General features: G+C 34.2%; 1 protein-coding gene across 1 annotated transcript; it reads left to right on the top strand.

Annotated features, from left to right (window-relative positions):
* Positions 1–1,763: 1,763 nt before the first annotated feature.
* On the top strand, positions 1,764–12,995 carry LOC120625665 (calreticulin). Its single transcript, XM_039892784.1, has 7 exons — positions 1,764–1,905; positions 2,021–2,125; positions 2,349–2,584; positions 5,674–5,871; positions 6,559–6,768; positions 10,110–10,454; positions 11,397–12,995. The coding sequence occupies exons 1-7, from the start codon at positions 1,818–1,820 to the stop codon at positions 11,415–11,417; spliced, it is 1,203 nt and encodes a 400-aa protein (XP_039748718.1). The 5' UTR covers positions 1,764–1,817; the 3' UTR covers positions 11,418–12,995.
* Positions 12,996–16,088: the final 3,093 nt, after the last annotated feature.

Genomic DNA, 16,088 nt, shown 5'->3' with positions numbered 1-16,088 from the left:
CCCCGGTAAATTGAACATTGGAAAAGTGTACAACCTATACATTTATATATAGCCTTCGTCAAGGATCGAGCTACCCTTAAAGAAAATTTAAGGATTTATGTTTCAGAATTGATAAATCCTGAAACATGGAGTATTTCATTTTATTAATTGTCAACCTGAATACCAATTTAAATCGGCATAACTAGAAAAATGAAAGACTTTCATGCAAACTTTCATCCTCTATTCAACCCCCGGTAAATAGAAAATTGTAAAAGTGTACACAACCTACATATAGCTTTCGTCAAGGATTGGGCTATCAAATGCAATAAGTAGTTCTTCCAGAGATTAGCGCATTCAAACAAAAAAAAAAACAAATCTATCAGGTTTTTATTAGTACCCAGTTATAATATTTTGGGTACGTTCTAAATATGTATATGTATCTATATACTATGTTTTACGTCTATACCACAGAAAAGGAATGTCAACCGTCTATAAAAAAATACAGAAACCGTATACAAGTCTAATATTGAAGCATCAAAAACCACTCCATTTTAGACGTGTTTCTTGCAAAGACGGTTAGTCACTTCATTCATTTAGCAGTTATCAGTAATTATTTTACCCCTAATGTTCTATACGTTTACCATAAAATGGAATTAGAAAATTTTGTGAGGTGGCGAAATTCCACGGTTGTGAATTGAGACTCTTGGCGTTTTCCCTGTTCTTGGACACAATGCACTGCATGCAATAATGCCTGAATGAGGATTCTGTATGTTCTTAATTCTGTGGTCTACACATATGTTACGTTTATATACAGGACCAAAGAAGGCGGTGCGATCGTGTTTTATTATTTATGAAAAAATACTTGGCTGATTTTGATGCGGTTTTTGCATAACACATAGTACCACATAGCAATTAATACTTGGACCACCCAGCTGGTGGCGCTGCGGAATAATTTTCATCTTTATTAAAATAATTGAAGAAAAATAAGGGCCCTATAAACGATTCCCAAAACCTAGCTATCTATACCTACGCCAAGATTTATTCACGTGCGATTATATATTATAGTTTTATTTGAAAAATGATAATAGTGCACGTTTTAGATATGTGCAACAGACCTCAACGTAAATGTTAAATCAATATTTATTCAGGTTTAATTTTTTACCTTAAACTCAGCAATAAATAAGTAATTTAATGATTGCTCATTTGATGCCCACAAGGTCTCATCGAATCCACGTAAATTTAGTACTCCATCTCTTTCTAACTAACTTCATTTTATATTTTTATCTCTTTCTGCTGTCATGTGTAGCACTGATTGGTGATTTGCATGACTATTTTATTTTCAAAGAATCTGATCGTATTTTATCAACGTGAGTACAATATCATTTTAGCAATAAATGTTATTCGTTTGCATTTTGCTTAAACCACGTGTATACTAAAAAGCGGATTCATAGTGCATCATTATATTATTATGGTAATTTGGCAATGGTACGCAGGGTTTTTGTATTTCGCGCCGACCGCATCGTTAATTTCGACGAGTGTGTTCAATTTCTATTTGCTAACGTTGGCCAATGGGAAGTTTCCATCTGTCTGCGTAACGCAACGTCATAATGACATCGGATATCTCTTTCAGTCACAAGGAATTTTACTATTAGCTTTTCGGTCTTGTATTTTGGACCGTACACGAGTGAATTTTCATATCTCTTTCTAACAACGAGTGTTGTCGTAGGTGTGACTGAAATAGAAAAACAACGCGACGAAATTAAATAATAGTTGATTCGCCAAGTTTTGAAGTTATTCGTGGCTAGTCTTTTGTAAGTGAAGGTGCGGTGTTTTTAAATATGAAATCGCTAGTTTTATCTCTAGTCAGCTTGCTGGCTTTATATTCAGTAAATTGTGATGTGTATTACGAAGAAAAATTCCCTGACGGTAAGTAATTATGTTATTTAAAATCCGCGGTGTCGGCATTTGATATCGATTTTGAGACGGCGTGCCGGCAACCTTTGGGTTAAAATTCGATCTATATTCGGTTGTATGATTTCAGATTCATGGGAATCTAATTGGATCTATAGTGAGCATCCCGGAAAAGAATTCGGCAAATTCAAATTGACTGCAGGCAAATTCTTCAATGACCCAGAAGAAGATAAAGGTACGTCGTGGTAGTGCCTTTCTAATTGGCACGTTTTGTACGATTTATAACGCGTCAAAACTTTATTTCTGGAGTTTTTTTTAGCTATTCTTTCATATTAAATTATTTTAGTAAAATATCAAAGAAAGCTAATCTTAATCGTGATTATAAATCATAACTTATAATCACCTAGCGCTTCCTGATATCCGGGTATCAAAAAATTCATATCTGTATTTCTAATTAGGTCTACAAACCTCTGAGGACGCGAGGTTCTACGCCCTCTCACATAAATTCAAGTCCTTTTCAAATGAGGGGAAAAACTTAGTAATTCAGTTCTCAGTCAAGCATGAACAGGACATTGACTGTGGAGGCGGTTATGTCAAAGTATTTGACTGCAACTTAGACCAGAAGGACATGCATGGAGAGAGCCCGTACGAGATCATGTTTGGTCCAGATATCTGCGGTCCTGGTACCAAAAAGGTAAGTTAATTTTAGTAATCTTTATTTTTATCAGTAGAGATCCTTAAATGCAGTTGTTTTGAAAAACTTACCAATACAGTATGCGTGGCTGTGATATATAATGGCTAAACTGATGTCCCAAGTGGTGCACATAGAGCTTCTTAGGAATTCAACTTTGCCATTGTGTATCGTATATGCTTTCCTAAGTCATGGAGAGCCAACTTTAGCAGGCAGGCTAAGTATTTGTTTTCATTTTCCTTTCCTTTAATGCAGGTGTAAAGAAAACAAAACAAAACTCCAGAAACATTAATTTTGGGTTACAGGACACTGGAACTTGAATATATATATATATATATTTTATTATCTTTGATGTCAAAAATTCAGGAAATTTAGCATCACTTTACACAATTATCTGGGCATATATCTTTTAGACATCATCATATCACAGCACGGGCACAGGTCTCCTACCACAATGAAAAGGTGTTAAGGGTGTAGTCAACCACGCTGACCCAGAGCGGATTGGTGGACTCCACACACCTTTGAGAACACACAAATCACAATAAGAAAGATAAAATATTGATGATTTAAAAATTAGGGAAGTAATATATCTACTCTTAAAATTAAATATCTCCTCAGAATATGTGCTTAGTTTAAAATATGTTATTTGCATATTTATGTCTATTCCTGTCTTTGAATTAAATTAATATATTAAAGAATTCAAAATCACCAAATTATTGACAGTAAATTTACTTTAAATCTTGAATTACTCATTCATTCATAACATACTTCATCAAACTTTTTCTTCATCAATAAAAAGGTATTTTATTCAGAAATAATAGCTCTGATTAGTTTCAGTGAAAAAAATATTTCAGCCTGAGATAATGGTATTTGTAAAACAATCTAGAAACAAAAGTGCTTTCCCTGTTTGCTTAGCTTTATCGCAAATGAGCTGGTCAAATAAACCGTCCAAAATACGTAATTCCTATGTAATAAAAAGATATTGGGCTTTCGTAGATCTAAAAGTCCCAACTATACAGGTTATAAATAAGGCACAATAATGTTTTGAAATTTAACTTTTAAATGTTATATGCAATGGTCACTTTAGGCATACAATATAAATCCTTAAAAAAGTCATTTTTATCATCAAGCTAATCTTATGAAGGACCTTGCTCTTTTATAGTATTTTTTTTTTACATTCTATATGATTGCATAGTTTAGCAGACAGAAAAAATTAAAAATATGACTTAGCAAACAGGTTGGCTACCATCTTGACTGTATCGTCCTTACTATCATGTGAGATTGCAGTCAAGGGCTAACTTTTATATAATTACTGAATAAAATACTATGTAGGGAGAATATAACAAAAAGGTACAACAAGTTAATCGTGGCGAACACAACGGTTTCCATATAATGAGTGTTAGCATGATATTGCTGTGTGTATATTTCTATTTTGTTAAATATAGTGGAAATCGTGCTTACATGCTGCTTTGTACAGATGTTTCAATAGATAAAAGTAAAATTGTCACACGACACACAATAACTACTGTTAATGTTAAACTATAATAAACAAAGGTTTCCCGCCACTCTGTCCGCGTAAATAAAACTTATAAGAACTTTCTTCTTCTATTCTGCAAAATAAGTAGGTATAGCCCGACACACCGCAGTGCATCGCCCGCCTGACTTTGTACGACTCCTAAGAGTAGTGGCTATAGTAGCTACAGCCTTTCTCAAGAATTGGGCTATCAAATGCAAAAAATAAGATGTTTTAAACCCGGTTGGAGATGAACGTAAAACTTATTCTTCAGCTTTAATGTTTGTATTAAGATAACTGGAAAGGAATATGCAATATCTATACTAATATTAAATATAGGATTTTTTTTTGTTTCTTTTGTACCCTATAAGCTCCGAAACTACTAGATCGATTCTAACGATTGTTTTCACCGATAGTAACATCGGCCGACTTTTTTCGAAATAATTTTTTCATTGCTGATAAGTTTCTGAGGAAAATTGCAATAATGTAATCTAAAGAATCAAAGTCGTACAAGTTATGTACTACATGGTTAAGGTACCAGTTTGCCATGGAATAATTTAATAAATAATATAAATTAGGTATTTGAAACCGTAGAATATTAAACAACATAACTTTTTCGTAACCGATGAACATTCTGGGTCTTTTTAGCCAGTAAAACTTTTTTAATTTGGACATTAGGTTTATATTGTTTATAGTAATTTCAACATTTTTAATTAGTGGGTATGCTATCATGAAAGTAATACTGCTAGATACGTTATCACTTATTAGTATGTATATGGGTTGGTTTGAAATAATTGGTTCGAAACATTTTACTTTACTGTTTAAAATTTTTATTACCTACTTTACATCTTTTAATGACGCTGTGATACAAAAATTCAACTTCAATAACTGCAGTGTCTTCTAATTATTTCATTTAAAAAAGTAACATCTAGATTATTTATCTGTTCCTATTATTTCGTGTCTAGGCATTTATCTATAGTAATTTCACATCACATACAAAATGGTTGAATATATGTTTGAATATATGTTGAACTTTAATAGGTAATATAAGGATTAATATGTTGGCCTAAAATGTTTTTTCTTCTGGCTTGTTTTACAATACCATTATAAAGGATGAAATTTTAAAAATCAAGTAACAAAAAACACTTTCCCAATCGTTTTCAATAGTAATGAAACGCGACCCTGCTTTGAGTCAAGGCTGTGGGTTCGAATCCCACAACTGGGAAATGTTGGTGTGATGAACATGAATGTTTTTCAGTGTCTGGGTGTCCGTCTGTATATTATCAGTATTTATGTATAATATTTTAAAAAATATCCATCAGTCATCTCAGTACCCATAACTCAAGCTACTAAGCGTAATTTTGGGGCCAGATGGCGTTGTGTGTATTGTCGTAGTATATCTATTTATTTTATTTTACATTTTAATTGAAAATGTTTCTGACTTTTTATAAATTTTGTTTTTTTTTATTCCTATGTGTGAAATAAATTAATTTCAATTTTGTATTATTATGTAATTAGTTAGGACATTATAAAGGTTTTTATGTTTTAAATTAGTACCAATGCAAATTGTTATCAACAGGTGCATGTTATCTTCAGCTACAAAGGCAAGAATCACCTGATCAAGAAAGACATCCGCTGCAAGGACGATGTTTACTCCCATATGTACACCCTCGTGGTGAAGCCAGACAACACATATGAAGTTCTCATCGACAATGAGAAGGTTGAAGGTGGAAATCTCGAGGATGACTGGGACTTCCTGCCACCCAAGAAGATCAAGGTTTGTCAAAGTCAAACATTTCTTACTAATTAGCCCATAGATGGCGTTTTTGATATGTGCATGTATTACAAACAACATTTGAACATGGTAGTTAGATGATGGCCAGTTGAGTTACCACGCGTTAATTTAATGTTAAAGCTACCAGTGCCTCAATCGTGCCCTGGTTTACAAAAACTTGCAACAAATCTATTCTTTTTTTATCAACATCTCACATTACATAATCTTTTATCGCCCTAACTACCAATAGCTAATCAATGTCAAATTACTGATGTCAGATAGAGAGAAAATATTCAAAATTCTTAATTCATGTAGGCCTGTCACAGGTACTTATAACATTACTACATATACGTTTACATAATAGTTTATTTTATCGCCAGGTTAACGTTTATTAGTAGGGATATATATAGAGATACTAACGGACCCCAGCGCCATCTGTCGGGCTGATATGTGAAGCTAAACCATCCAGGGTCCCACCCAAACGAATACCAAAAAAATCATTCAAATCGGTCCAGCCGTTTAGGAGGAGTTCAGTGACATACACACGCATACAAGAAATATATATATAAGATAGTTTATACATGTGAGACTTGTTGCATAAGTACATCCAATTTATAACAACAACAACTATCGCCTCTGATTATATATAGACCTATTAATATTAATTTATATCGATAATCGAAATTCCAGGACCCAGAAGCAAAGAAACCGGAAGACTGGGACGAGCGTGCGACCATCCCTGACCCCGACGACACAAAGCCCGAGGACTGGGAGAAGCCGGAGCACATCCCCGACCCTGATGCCGCCAAGCCTGAGGACTGGGATGACGAGATGGACGGCGAGTGGGAACCGCCCATGATCGACAACCCTGACTACAAGGGCGCGTGGACCCCTAAACAGGTAATTGCGTGCGTTTTTTTGTTTACGTTAACGTAATCGTTACACAGCATTGGGAGGTATAGACGTCATCTGAGTCTCTATCAAGACTGTAGTGTATCGAAAATGGCCAAAGTTTATATCAAAATACCCCCCGATGCAATGCCATTTAGAATAGCTGTGAATCAAATATAATTTTAATTTGTGGAAATTACTCATTTACTAAAGATATAAATAAAAAATTCAAAGGGTACATACCACGATAATGGACCCAATTGCATGGATTGTGCGTTAAAATGATAAATTAATTAAATAAAAAATTTAATCTGTTACCAAATTCTAGTTTTCCAAAGTTATTGTACCTACAGGCATTTTCTACGAACGAATTAAAGATGCGGTTATTTCAAAGTCATCGTCGGATATTGTTACCTACTAGTACAACGAATAAAAGATTATTTACCAGCCAACCTTCGGACGTGCGAGAAAAAACAAGTGTGGGTGTGGCAAAAACAACACTTCAATTTTATGTCACTAGATGGCGCTTTAGATTCCATATAAATCGTAGTTAACTCTCACGCGTTCGAATAAGTAAACGTATGTAAAAAATCTCACATTTTGCACTTAACTTCGATTAACATATGCCGCGCGTAATTTTCGTAGAGATATCTCTACTGCTCATTGCGATAACTCTCTATTTTATAAGTAGCAAGCACGTTTCAAGTTATTGCCTCATAAAGTTACGTAATATACCGGATAGCGGTAGCCGGATGACTAGTTTTTTGGCTGGGAACAATCATGCGTAATACCCTGAAAGTTGCGGCGAATTATAGATTGCCTTCGCACCAAAGAACTATTGTAATTAATAAAACCTCTCTGGCGCAGTGGTGCGAGCTGTTGCCTTATAAGTAAAGCGACCGGGTTCAGTCAATATGGGAATTTACAATTTCGCAATTATCTTGTCTGGTGTGATGTGAGAGCCGTTTATAGTTACCCTACCGACAATGACTTCCAGGCAAGGACTTATTTGTAGTGAAATAAAAAAAAAAACGTTAGTGTACTTATTTATTTACGCGCGTTAGAAGTTATACTCCTTTGGCGCAACGAGATAAAAATTTTAGATCTTTCAAAAATTTTTTATCAAATCTTTCGCCTTATTCTACGTTTGTAGAAAAGGGTATTTAATACGTTGAAAGTTTTATTATAACGCAATATCAGTTAGTTAAATAAAGTTTATTTAAATATCACAAAAAAACAATTCTATGTAATGAAAGAAATTGACATAATAAACATAATTAAATTTGGAATACTATTAGACTTATAATCGGACAACCAACATAAATATTTGAGTTTTCTGTACAATTGAATCACCGAAATGTGCCCGCAGACTTTGACAATTGAAAGTGTGCACTGTCAAACCTTATAAGCTAACTTCAGGGTGTCGGTTTTTGTGACGGTGTGCACGCGCATCTTAAAAATTATTTCCCTAACGCGCCAAAAGGTGTATAACTTCAAAACAGATTAATATCGTAGTTTCACATTGTCTAAATGACTTCATTGTGATGTGAGTGTGCGAGCCGTCGCTTTGTCATTACGTCTACAATATTACGCGCGATCTTTGTTGGCCGGATTGAACGTCGTACGCTGTCACGTGTGGCAGCGTAGATACAGTTTTTAGGAATTCAGTATTAAAGAGGTTACATTTGTACCATGGCACAAGCGCAAACCTCTCTGATAGCTAAGTTCAGCCCTCCCAAGTAATGGTGCAGGTGAACCCCATAATATATAAAACATTGAACATTTTTCTTTATTGGACCATTAAACTGTTAACAAATAAAAGAGAAAGTTGACGTTTGGGGTATTTACTACTGACTATTTTATCTCAGTGGTCAATTAGAGATATCATAGTAGAAAAAAATTAAAATAATTGTTTTAGTCATATTACACGCACATTCAACATAGTAAAAGAAGTTTGCTCCAGAGTTTGGGTATCAACGGAAGTTTTATTTATTGTAATATCGATTAATGTTACACGTTTTTATATTTTTTTCTAGTACCATTTGTCGTTGATCTAAAACTGAGATATAGACTTGGCAAAACCACTCTGCCATCAATTTCTTTATTCCAAATATTCAATATTCATTTATTTCGAGAAGGCTTACTCTATAATCACTTTTGAAACTTCAATTCTGTCTGTTTGTGGTGACTCTACCCTTTGTTTCGAAAGGTGTAGACTAGAGTCTAGACCTTTCGAAACGAGAGAAGAAGGCAGGCAAGAAACTCAGCAGTTGCTCTTTTCCAACATTAACAATTTATCATAATGTACGAGTAACCGAAAGTTTTTTTTGTATGACCCATAAACTAGTCGATACTTCTTTTCGCATATTGTACAGTTTATTTCCTGGTATAGTTAGCACATATAATACAGACGCTTGCACCAGTTCATTGCCCTTTATACCGTTACGTATTTGCTTCGACGTCGAAGACGTGCGACAGACCAATGTGATAATAGGTTATGTAAATAAATTCGGTCATTGGCATTCATGTATCTTATACATACATAGACTTTTTCCGTTATACATATTTGTTTTAGCTTGAATGCAACTTTTACGTTTTCAGCCATGAGGGACTTTCTCGATTCTTTATTTCAGCTACTTATTATGTATGGAATACATAATAAAAAAAATAATTGATTAGGGTTTTTAAAGTTTTTTTAGAGATCTATGTAAATTGAAGAAAAAAAAAATTATAAAGTCGGCGGCTTATAAGTAGAAATTAACGTTCGACCTTTATTGTGAATGTCCGCCATTTTTGAAAAGAAATTATGGTGTATGTATGCTACACTGCGACCGCAAATTATTTAGCCAACGTGAATTCAAACGTAACTAGTGAGCGACAAGATACAGATTCCAATGTTTGTGTTTGAGTTTGGTATTCCAAGGTTTGGAGATCAACCCGTGTTATTCCAAGAAAAACCAACCCAGCCAGTCATAAAAATAGCGCCCTTGATCATGGGCAATATACCTCGACTTATAACGACCTCTCTGGCGCAACGTTGAGCTTTTTGAATTTAAGTAGGAGACCCCGGGTTCGATTACCGGCAGAGGGATTTTGGGAATTTATTATTTCTGGTATGTTCTAGTGGGAGGCTTTGGCCGTGGTTAGTTACCACCCTACAGACAAAGACGTGCCAAAAAACCAATAAGGGGGTATACTCCCAAACAGGTTAGCCCGCTACCATCTCAGACTGCATCACTTACCACCAGGTGAGATTGCAGTCAAGGGCTAACCTGGAGTGGAATAAATAAATAAAAAATAAATAGCCCTTGAACCAATAAATCTATATTAAATCACACTTTTCCTTCCAGATTGACAACCCAGCTTACAAAGGCATATGGGTTCACCCTGAAATCGACAACCCGGAGTACACAGAGGACAAGAATCTCTACCTGCGTAAGGAAATCTGCGCAGTCGGTCTGGACCTGTGGCAAGTCAAATCCGGAACCATCTTTGACAACATTCTGTTCACTGATGACCTGGAAGAGGCCAAGGAACGCGGGGCGCTATTGAAGCAAACTCTAGAAGGAGAGAAGAAGATGAAGACTGCCCAGGATGAGGCCGAGAGGGAGAAGGAGAAGTCTGAGAAGCCCGAGGACGATGATGATGAAGATCTGGATGACGATGCTATTCCCGAGGGAGTTGATGCTCCTGTGGTGAGTTCAAAATCTTTTCTATCCTAATTAATTTTTTTTTTATTTTACTTTTTTTTTTATAATTTTTATTAGTGTTTTTACCTACACTTGGAGGAATTATCAATTTTATTAATTTAAAATGCATATCAAAATTTTCGGAACCGGCAGAATTTGAACCCGCGACTCTCTGGCAATCGCGTCCTGAGCGCTTTATCAAATCAGGCCGCTATTGCCAGAGAGTCGCAGGTTCAAATCCTGTCGGTTCCGAAAATTTTGATATGTATTTTAAATTTATAAAAAAAATATCCTTATTAAGTTACGTAAAGAGTATTACCTACCTACTAGAGTATTATAGTACCTTTAGATGTTCGGAAATAGCTACTATTTCAAAAGAATATATTTTAGTTCAGAAATTAAAGTTTTGCTTAATCAATTGCAAATTATATTTGAAAAATAATTGTCTCATGGCCGCAGTCGTGACGTTATTGGCAAATAAGAGCTATCTGCCGCAGTTAGTCATTGTTTTATAGCTACAGATTATTAGTTTTGGAATCGATAACAAAAAACTTACCAAAACACTATTTTTGTGCCGCTCGGTTAAACTAAGTGGCACAAAATTATGTTTATATAGACGTGACGTCATACGGCGTCCAACCTGTCATGGCGGGCTGCTAGATTTTGCAGTTTTATTTTTTGAAAATAAATACTAATCATGCTTAGAATATAAACTACTAACTTACTATCTGATAAAAAAAATTATCAATTTGTTTTCAAACCCCCCTTTTGTTTTGTTACTAATTTAACGCACAGGCCCGGCGTGGTTGACTACAGCTTTAACCCCTTCACATTGTGGGAGAAGACCCATGCCTGTATTTGGCCGGTTATGGGTTGATATTGTGATGACGATGATGAAAAATGTAACATATCAAAGTGAACTAATTTTTTTTATTTTTTTTCCCACAGGAGGAACACGACGAGCTGTAAACGTTGTAGTGTGTGCAATAAAAGACAGTTAGTACCTAACGTACTGGTACAGTGAGTGCTATGCACGCTCGCGCTTCACCGATGAGTGCATGTTTGGTTTTCTATACAGTGTGCACCCGCCATTATACTATTTTCTACTACCTGCACTATAAATGACATCAATTGGGACCCTGATTCTCTAAGGCATTGGACATATCGACCGAAATTTTGTGACGTCACTTTTGACAGATACTCATACATTGGTTTATCAGATTTTTAACATGAAATAATTTAGTGAATGTACTTAGGAAATATACAATCTTGTTATCCCTCCATCCTACCACAGAACAGTGCGACGGTAGTATCCTTATGAACTTGACATTCATTTCAACTCGTACTGATCAGATCATCTGTCATGTTATAACTGGTGTACCTTCAAAGCTCCAGCCTAGAATTCAGCATTGCTCTACCATACATATTTACATTTATGATGATCAAAATGTAAAAGAGAATCAGGCAATTCACTAAGGACGGATTTCACCGTTGTAACTAATTTCTGTTTAAATAAAGCGATATGCAAATTTTTACTTAACTCTGTCTTTGAGGCAAACAGTGAAATCGGCCCTAAATGCAGTCCAAAGACTGATCTCAGATATAAACTTGTACACGGCCGTCAAGTTCTGTATTTCTCGTCATTTAAGTCTTCAGAAATCTTTTGTATCAATAGCGTTCACTTGTTTTATGTCTTACAAAAGAGGTTATATATTGTGGTGCAGTTTGGAATTTTACATATGGTAACATTCACGATTACAAAGTTGCTTTTTAAAAATAACCTAAACATTGAATAAATATATTCAGATCCCATTACGTAGAAAGAAAGTAGTATCGTGGGCGGAGTGTAACCGATCCAATGAGGCATTTTAGTTCTCTAGTTTGTCGATACAGGTCTTGTAGCACGTGTGACTCGTAATATTCCACTTTCGTCCCCACCCCATACATAGCACGGGTGATATGATTGTTTAGAAGTGTCCAAAACAACAATACATAAGCCATCTGGATCATTGTTTTGGAGCTATGGTATATGCCCCAGAGATCTAAAACTATACGAACCCTTTTAAAAGCTCAGTAATTCAAAGAAAATAAACAATTAATATTAAATAGAAAGTGCGTTCACAAGGGTTTTTCAAAGTAATACCTAATAAGTATCACGAAAGTTTTAAAGAGAAAGTTTATGGCCCTTACTTTTTTTGGGGGTATTAAAAAATAAAATGTCAGGCAATTTTTAAGTGTCATGGCACTTTACTTTAAATGTGTGGGGACTCTTACAATCCGGGCGCGTTTGACCATGCGTCTACGGTGTACTGATTTTGTATATAATTAAGGGTGCGATCAGTTTTATTTGTTATTTATATTATATGCGGCACTGTGTGTCGATGAATGTGTGTTTGCTTCACAATATTGGCCGATGTGGTTAATATCGGCAGATTTGGCATGCCAAATTGGTCTGTTTGGTTTGCCGTGTTTGGCGATAATGTGAAGCAAATAGTGTGTTATCAGTTTACATTGTGAAATGAGTCTGATTAAATTAATATAAACTAATATTGTTTTTTATTTGCTAATCTGATTGGGTTAAATTTGTTTTTTTTCTATTTCTTTTCTTTTTTCTTAGCTTAATGAGGAAATGTGGCCTTCGGAAAGTTTTCTTTTGTCACAATTAATTTTGAGCAGATAACTGAGGAAGGAAAATTACATTCAAGAATCAGCTCAGAATGTCTATTTTTGGTACTTTTTGCTAAACTTATTTTTTACGATTCTTACACGGTGCAAATCTGTGAATTAAAAAATTCTGTTATATTATTTGGATAGGGATAGGTATGGCACAATAATAAAACAACAACATTTTGCACATATAACTAGAACGATATAATGGAACTTAAAGTGGAGTAGGTGCGTAAAAATTGAGAGAAGAAGAATTTAATCGATGTAATATATCTCCTCGTTTTTCACATATTTCATCTTGGGGTGGTTCGGAATAGTAAATCCATAAAAAGATAGGCTGGAAACACTGCGAGCGGAGCGTAGGTAACTTATAGCGTTGAAAATAAAAAGATTTTTAACATAATTAACATTTATTACAATATTATTTTATTCAGCTCATATTAAACGTGGGCATAGATTCCATAAACGTGTCAAAAAGTCAATATAACTACTCAAAAGTTCTTCCGTAAATTTTCTGGGTTTCTCTGAGGTTTCTTCGGAGTCTTCCAGTCGCAGCGCCCGCCGCACTGATCAGGAATGTGTGTTTTACAATAAAAATAAGTCTTAATTGTTGTCAAGAGTTATTTAAATGTTTAAAAAAATATATAAATTAATATAATTTTTCTTATAAATTGTACAGACAGGGTTGAAATTTAGCGTAGAAATAGTTATAACGAAAGCGATAAGAAAGGATTTTGAAAATTAATCCAATGTCCCCAAGCTAGAGTTTTGAAATTTGAATAATAATGGAATTAAACAGTGGGCATAAGCTTCTTATATAAATGTAAAGTCAATATTCGCGAACTTTCCTTGTCTTACTGCCCGATTCACAAACTTTTCCAACAGTTGCTAAATGGTGGAAACCTGTTATCTCCATACGAGAAATTCGATAAGTTGACAACTGCCTTGAGAAAGAGACAACTTATTAGAAAGGTTTAAATCACAGAATTAAGCACATACAGAATTCACATTCAGCCATTATTATATGCAGTAGATTGTGTCCAAAAAAATTCTCAGTCCAGAACATTAGAGGTAAAATAATAACTGTCAACTCCTAAATAAATGATGTGACAAACCGCCTTTCCGAGTGACTACTAAATTGGTTTTTGATGCTCCAATATGTCATGTACACGGTTTCTGTATGTTATTAATTTCGTGGTATAAATTATAGAACCTGGAAGGCAAATCACCGCTTGATAGTACACCCAGGTAAAAAAGCCTCGAGACCTATACTACGAATGTTGGACAATTGTCGTGAGAATTTTCCACAACAACGTTTTAAGCAATTAAAAACAACTTGGATTGTAATCAAAAAGTTTATTAGTTATTATTTTTTTTAAATAATCGGTTAAATCAATTCAATCAGTTCGTTTTCATTTAAAAAAAACCCTTCACAGGTAAGTACAATAATTATTAACATCAGCATAAGAAATAATTATTGGGTCGAAACTTTATCTTTTATATTTGTACTAATAGCAATTATTCCACGTAAGCAATAAAAATATTTGAACTATTTTACTTTTAATAAATAATGATTGTTGCAATTTGAAAGCTTAAAAAAGGTTTTTAGACAAAAAGTTTTCATTCTTCATTTATTTCATTCCCACTGTAAAAAAATAAGTATTTTTTAAGTTTATTCTCAACACGTAAATGTACATTGATCTAGTCTCAAAAACATAAATAGCTTAATTCTTTGTGAAAGATTTTCACTATGTGAAACGTTTGTAAAATACTATTAAGTATTAACCACAGAATTTGCTTTATTTTCGTTGACGTGATAATGTTCAGATCCTTGAAAGTGGCAAATGCGAGAAACCAAATCTTAACCCAGACTACCTAACTATAAGTCCAGTTTAGCGTCACTATGCAAATGAAGAAAAGTTTTTTTGGACAAAAATAGATTTTAATTACAGTCATAACAGGTTAGCCCGTTACCATCTTAGACTGCATTATTACTTATCACCAGACGGGGCTGGTAAGTAGTGGAATAAAAATAAGGTGTTAATTCACTTTGTTTAACGGCCCAGTAAAGTTGGTAAAAAATGAACTTGGTAAATAAAGAATATGAAATGATAAAATATAATTTGTATATAAAATTAAATTATACTTACGAAATTTTCCAAACACTAGAACAAAGAAAAGCATCATGTTAATAATCCACCAATTTTGCATTTATCTGCAATTTTGACAATTAATTAAGTTTTAAATATGTAGTTCAAATTCAATTTTGGCTTTATTAATAATTAATATTTAAAGTAATAATTAAAGTCAATTACTTTTTTCTAATTTCTTCATAAATTCTTTCTTTTTGTCTTTTTCCATCTTCTCTTTGTCCTCTTTAGGTTTAATTGATTTTGCCGGTTTCTTGTACGGGTAATATGACATCATATCTCCACATGGCTCTGGAGCTGCGTTTACTACAAATTTTAACATATTTTTTAATTAAATAAACTTACCCAAATAGTTTTTTAAGTTTGAGAACTTTCAAAATACAGGTTCCTAGACCTGCTATGGGCTCTCTCACGGAAAAGAATTAAAAAAAATGTCAATGAAAGAAGAATTAGATATCACTATAAACAGAATGATTAACGAATGCATTCAAATATTTTATTAAATCACACAAATATTTAAATAATACTAAGATGAAGATATTATTTAAAGATAACATATCAAATTATATTCACTCCATTATCATTGACCACCATACAGCACCATCTACCGGTGAGTAGAAAACTTACCTTCATTTTCTGCAGTGATGAATAACACCTGGAATAGGGTGCATATTTTATTTATTTGCATCAGGTAATAGGGCCTAGGGTCACACTGGTTGCGGTTTGTATGGGCTCTGAGTCATGGGGGTGGACAAAACCTAGAGGTACGCTAGGGTGGTAGGTAATAACCCACTGATTACTTCTCGTTAGAAAAGCTTAGAGG

This window comes from Pararge aegeria, chromosome 8 (assembly GCF_905163445.1).
Source record: "Pararge aegeria chromosome 8, ilParAegt1.1, whole genome shotgun sequence".
Lineage (NCBI taxonomy): Eukaryota > Metazoa > Arthropoda > Insecta > Lepidoptera > Nymphalidae > Pararge > Pararge aegeria.
This window is presented reverse-complemented; position numbering and strand designations above follow the sequence as displayed.

Bases quoted from the DNA above. Each gene is read 5' to 3' on its own strand.
- LOC120625665 (XM_039892784.1), top strand. From the start codon at position 1,818: ATGAAATCGCTAGTTTTATCTCTAGTCAGCTTGCTGGCTTTATATTCA. The intron at 1,906-2,020 runs GTAAGTAATTAT...GTATGATTTCAG, and splicing joins CGAAGAAAAATTCCCTGACG to ATTCATGGGAATCTAATTGG. The intron at 5,872-6,558 runs GTTTGTCAAAGT...TCGAAATTCCAG, and splicing joins TGCCACCCAAGAAGATCAAG to GACCCAGAAGCAAAGAAACC.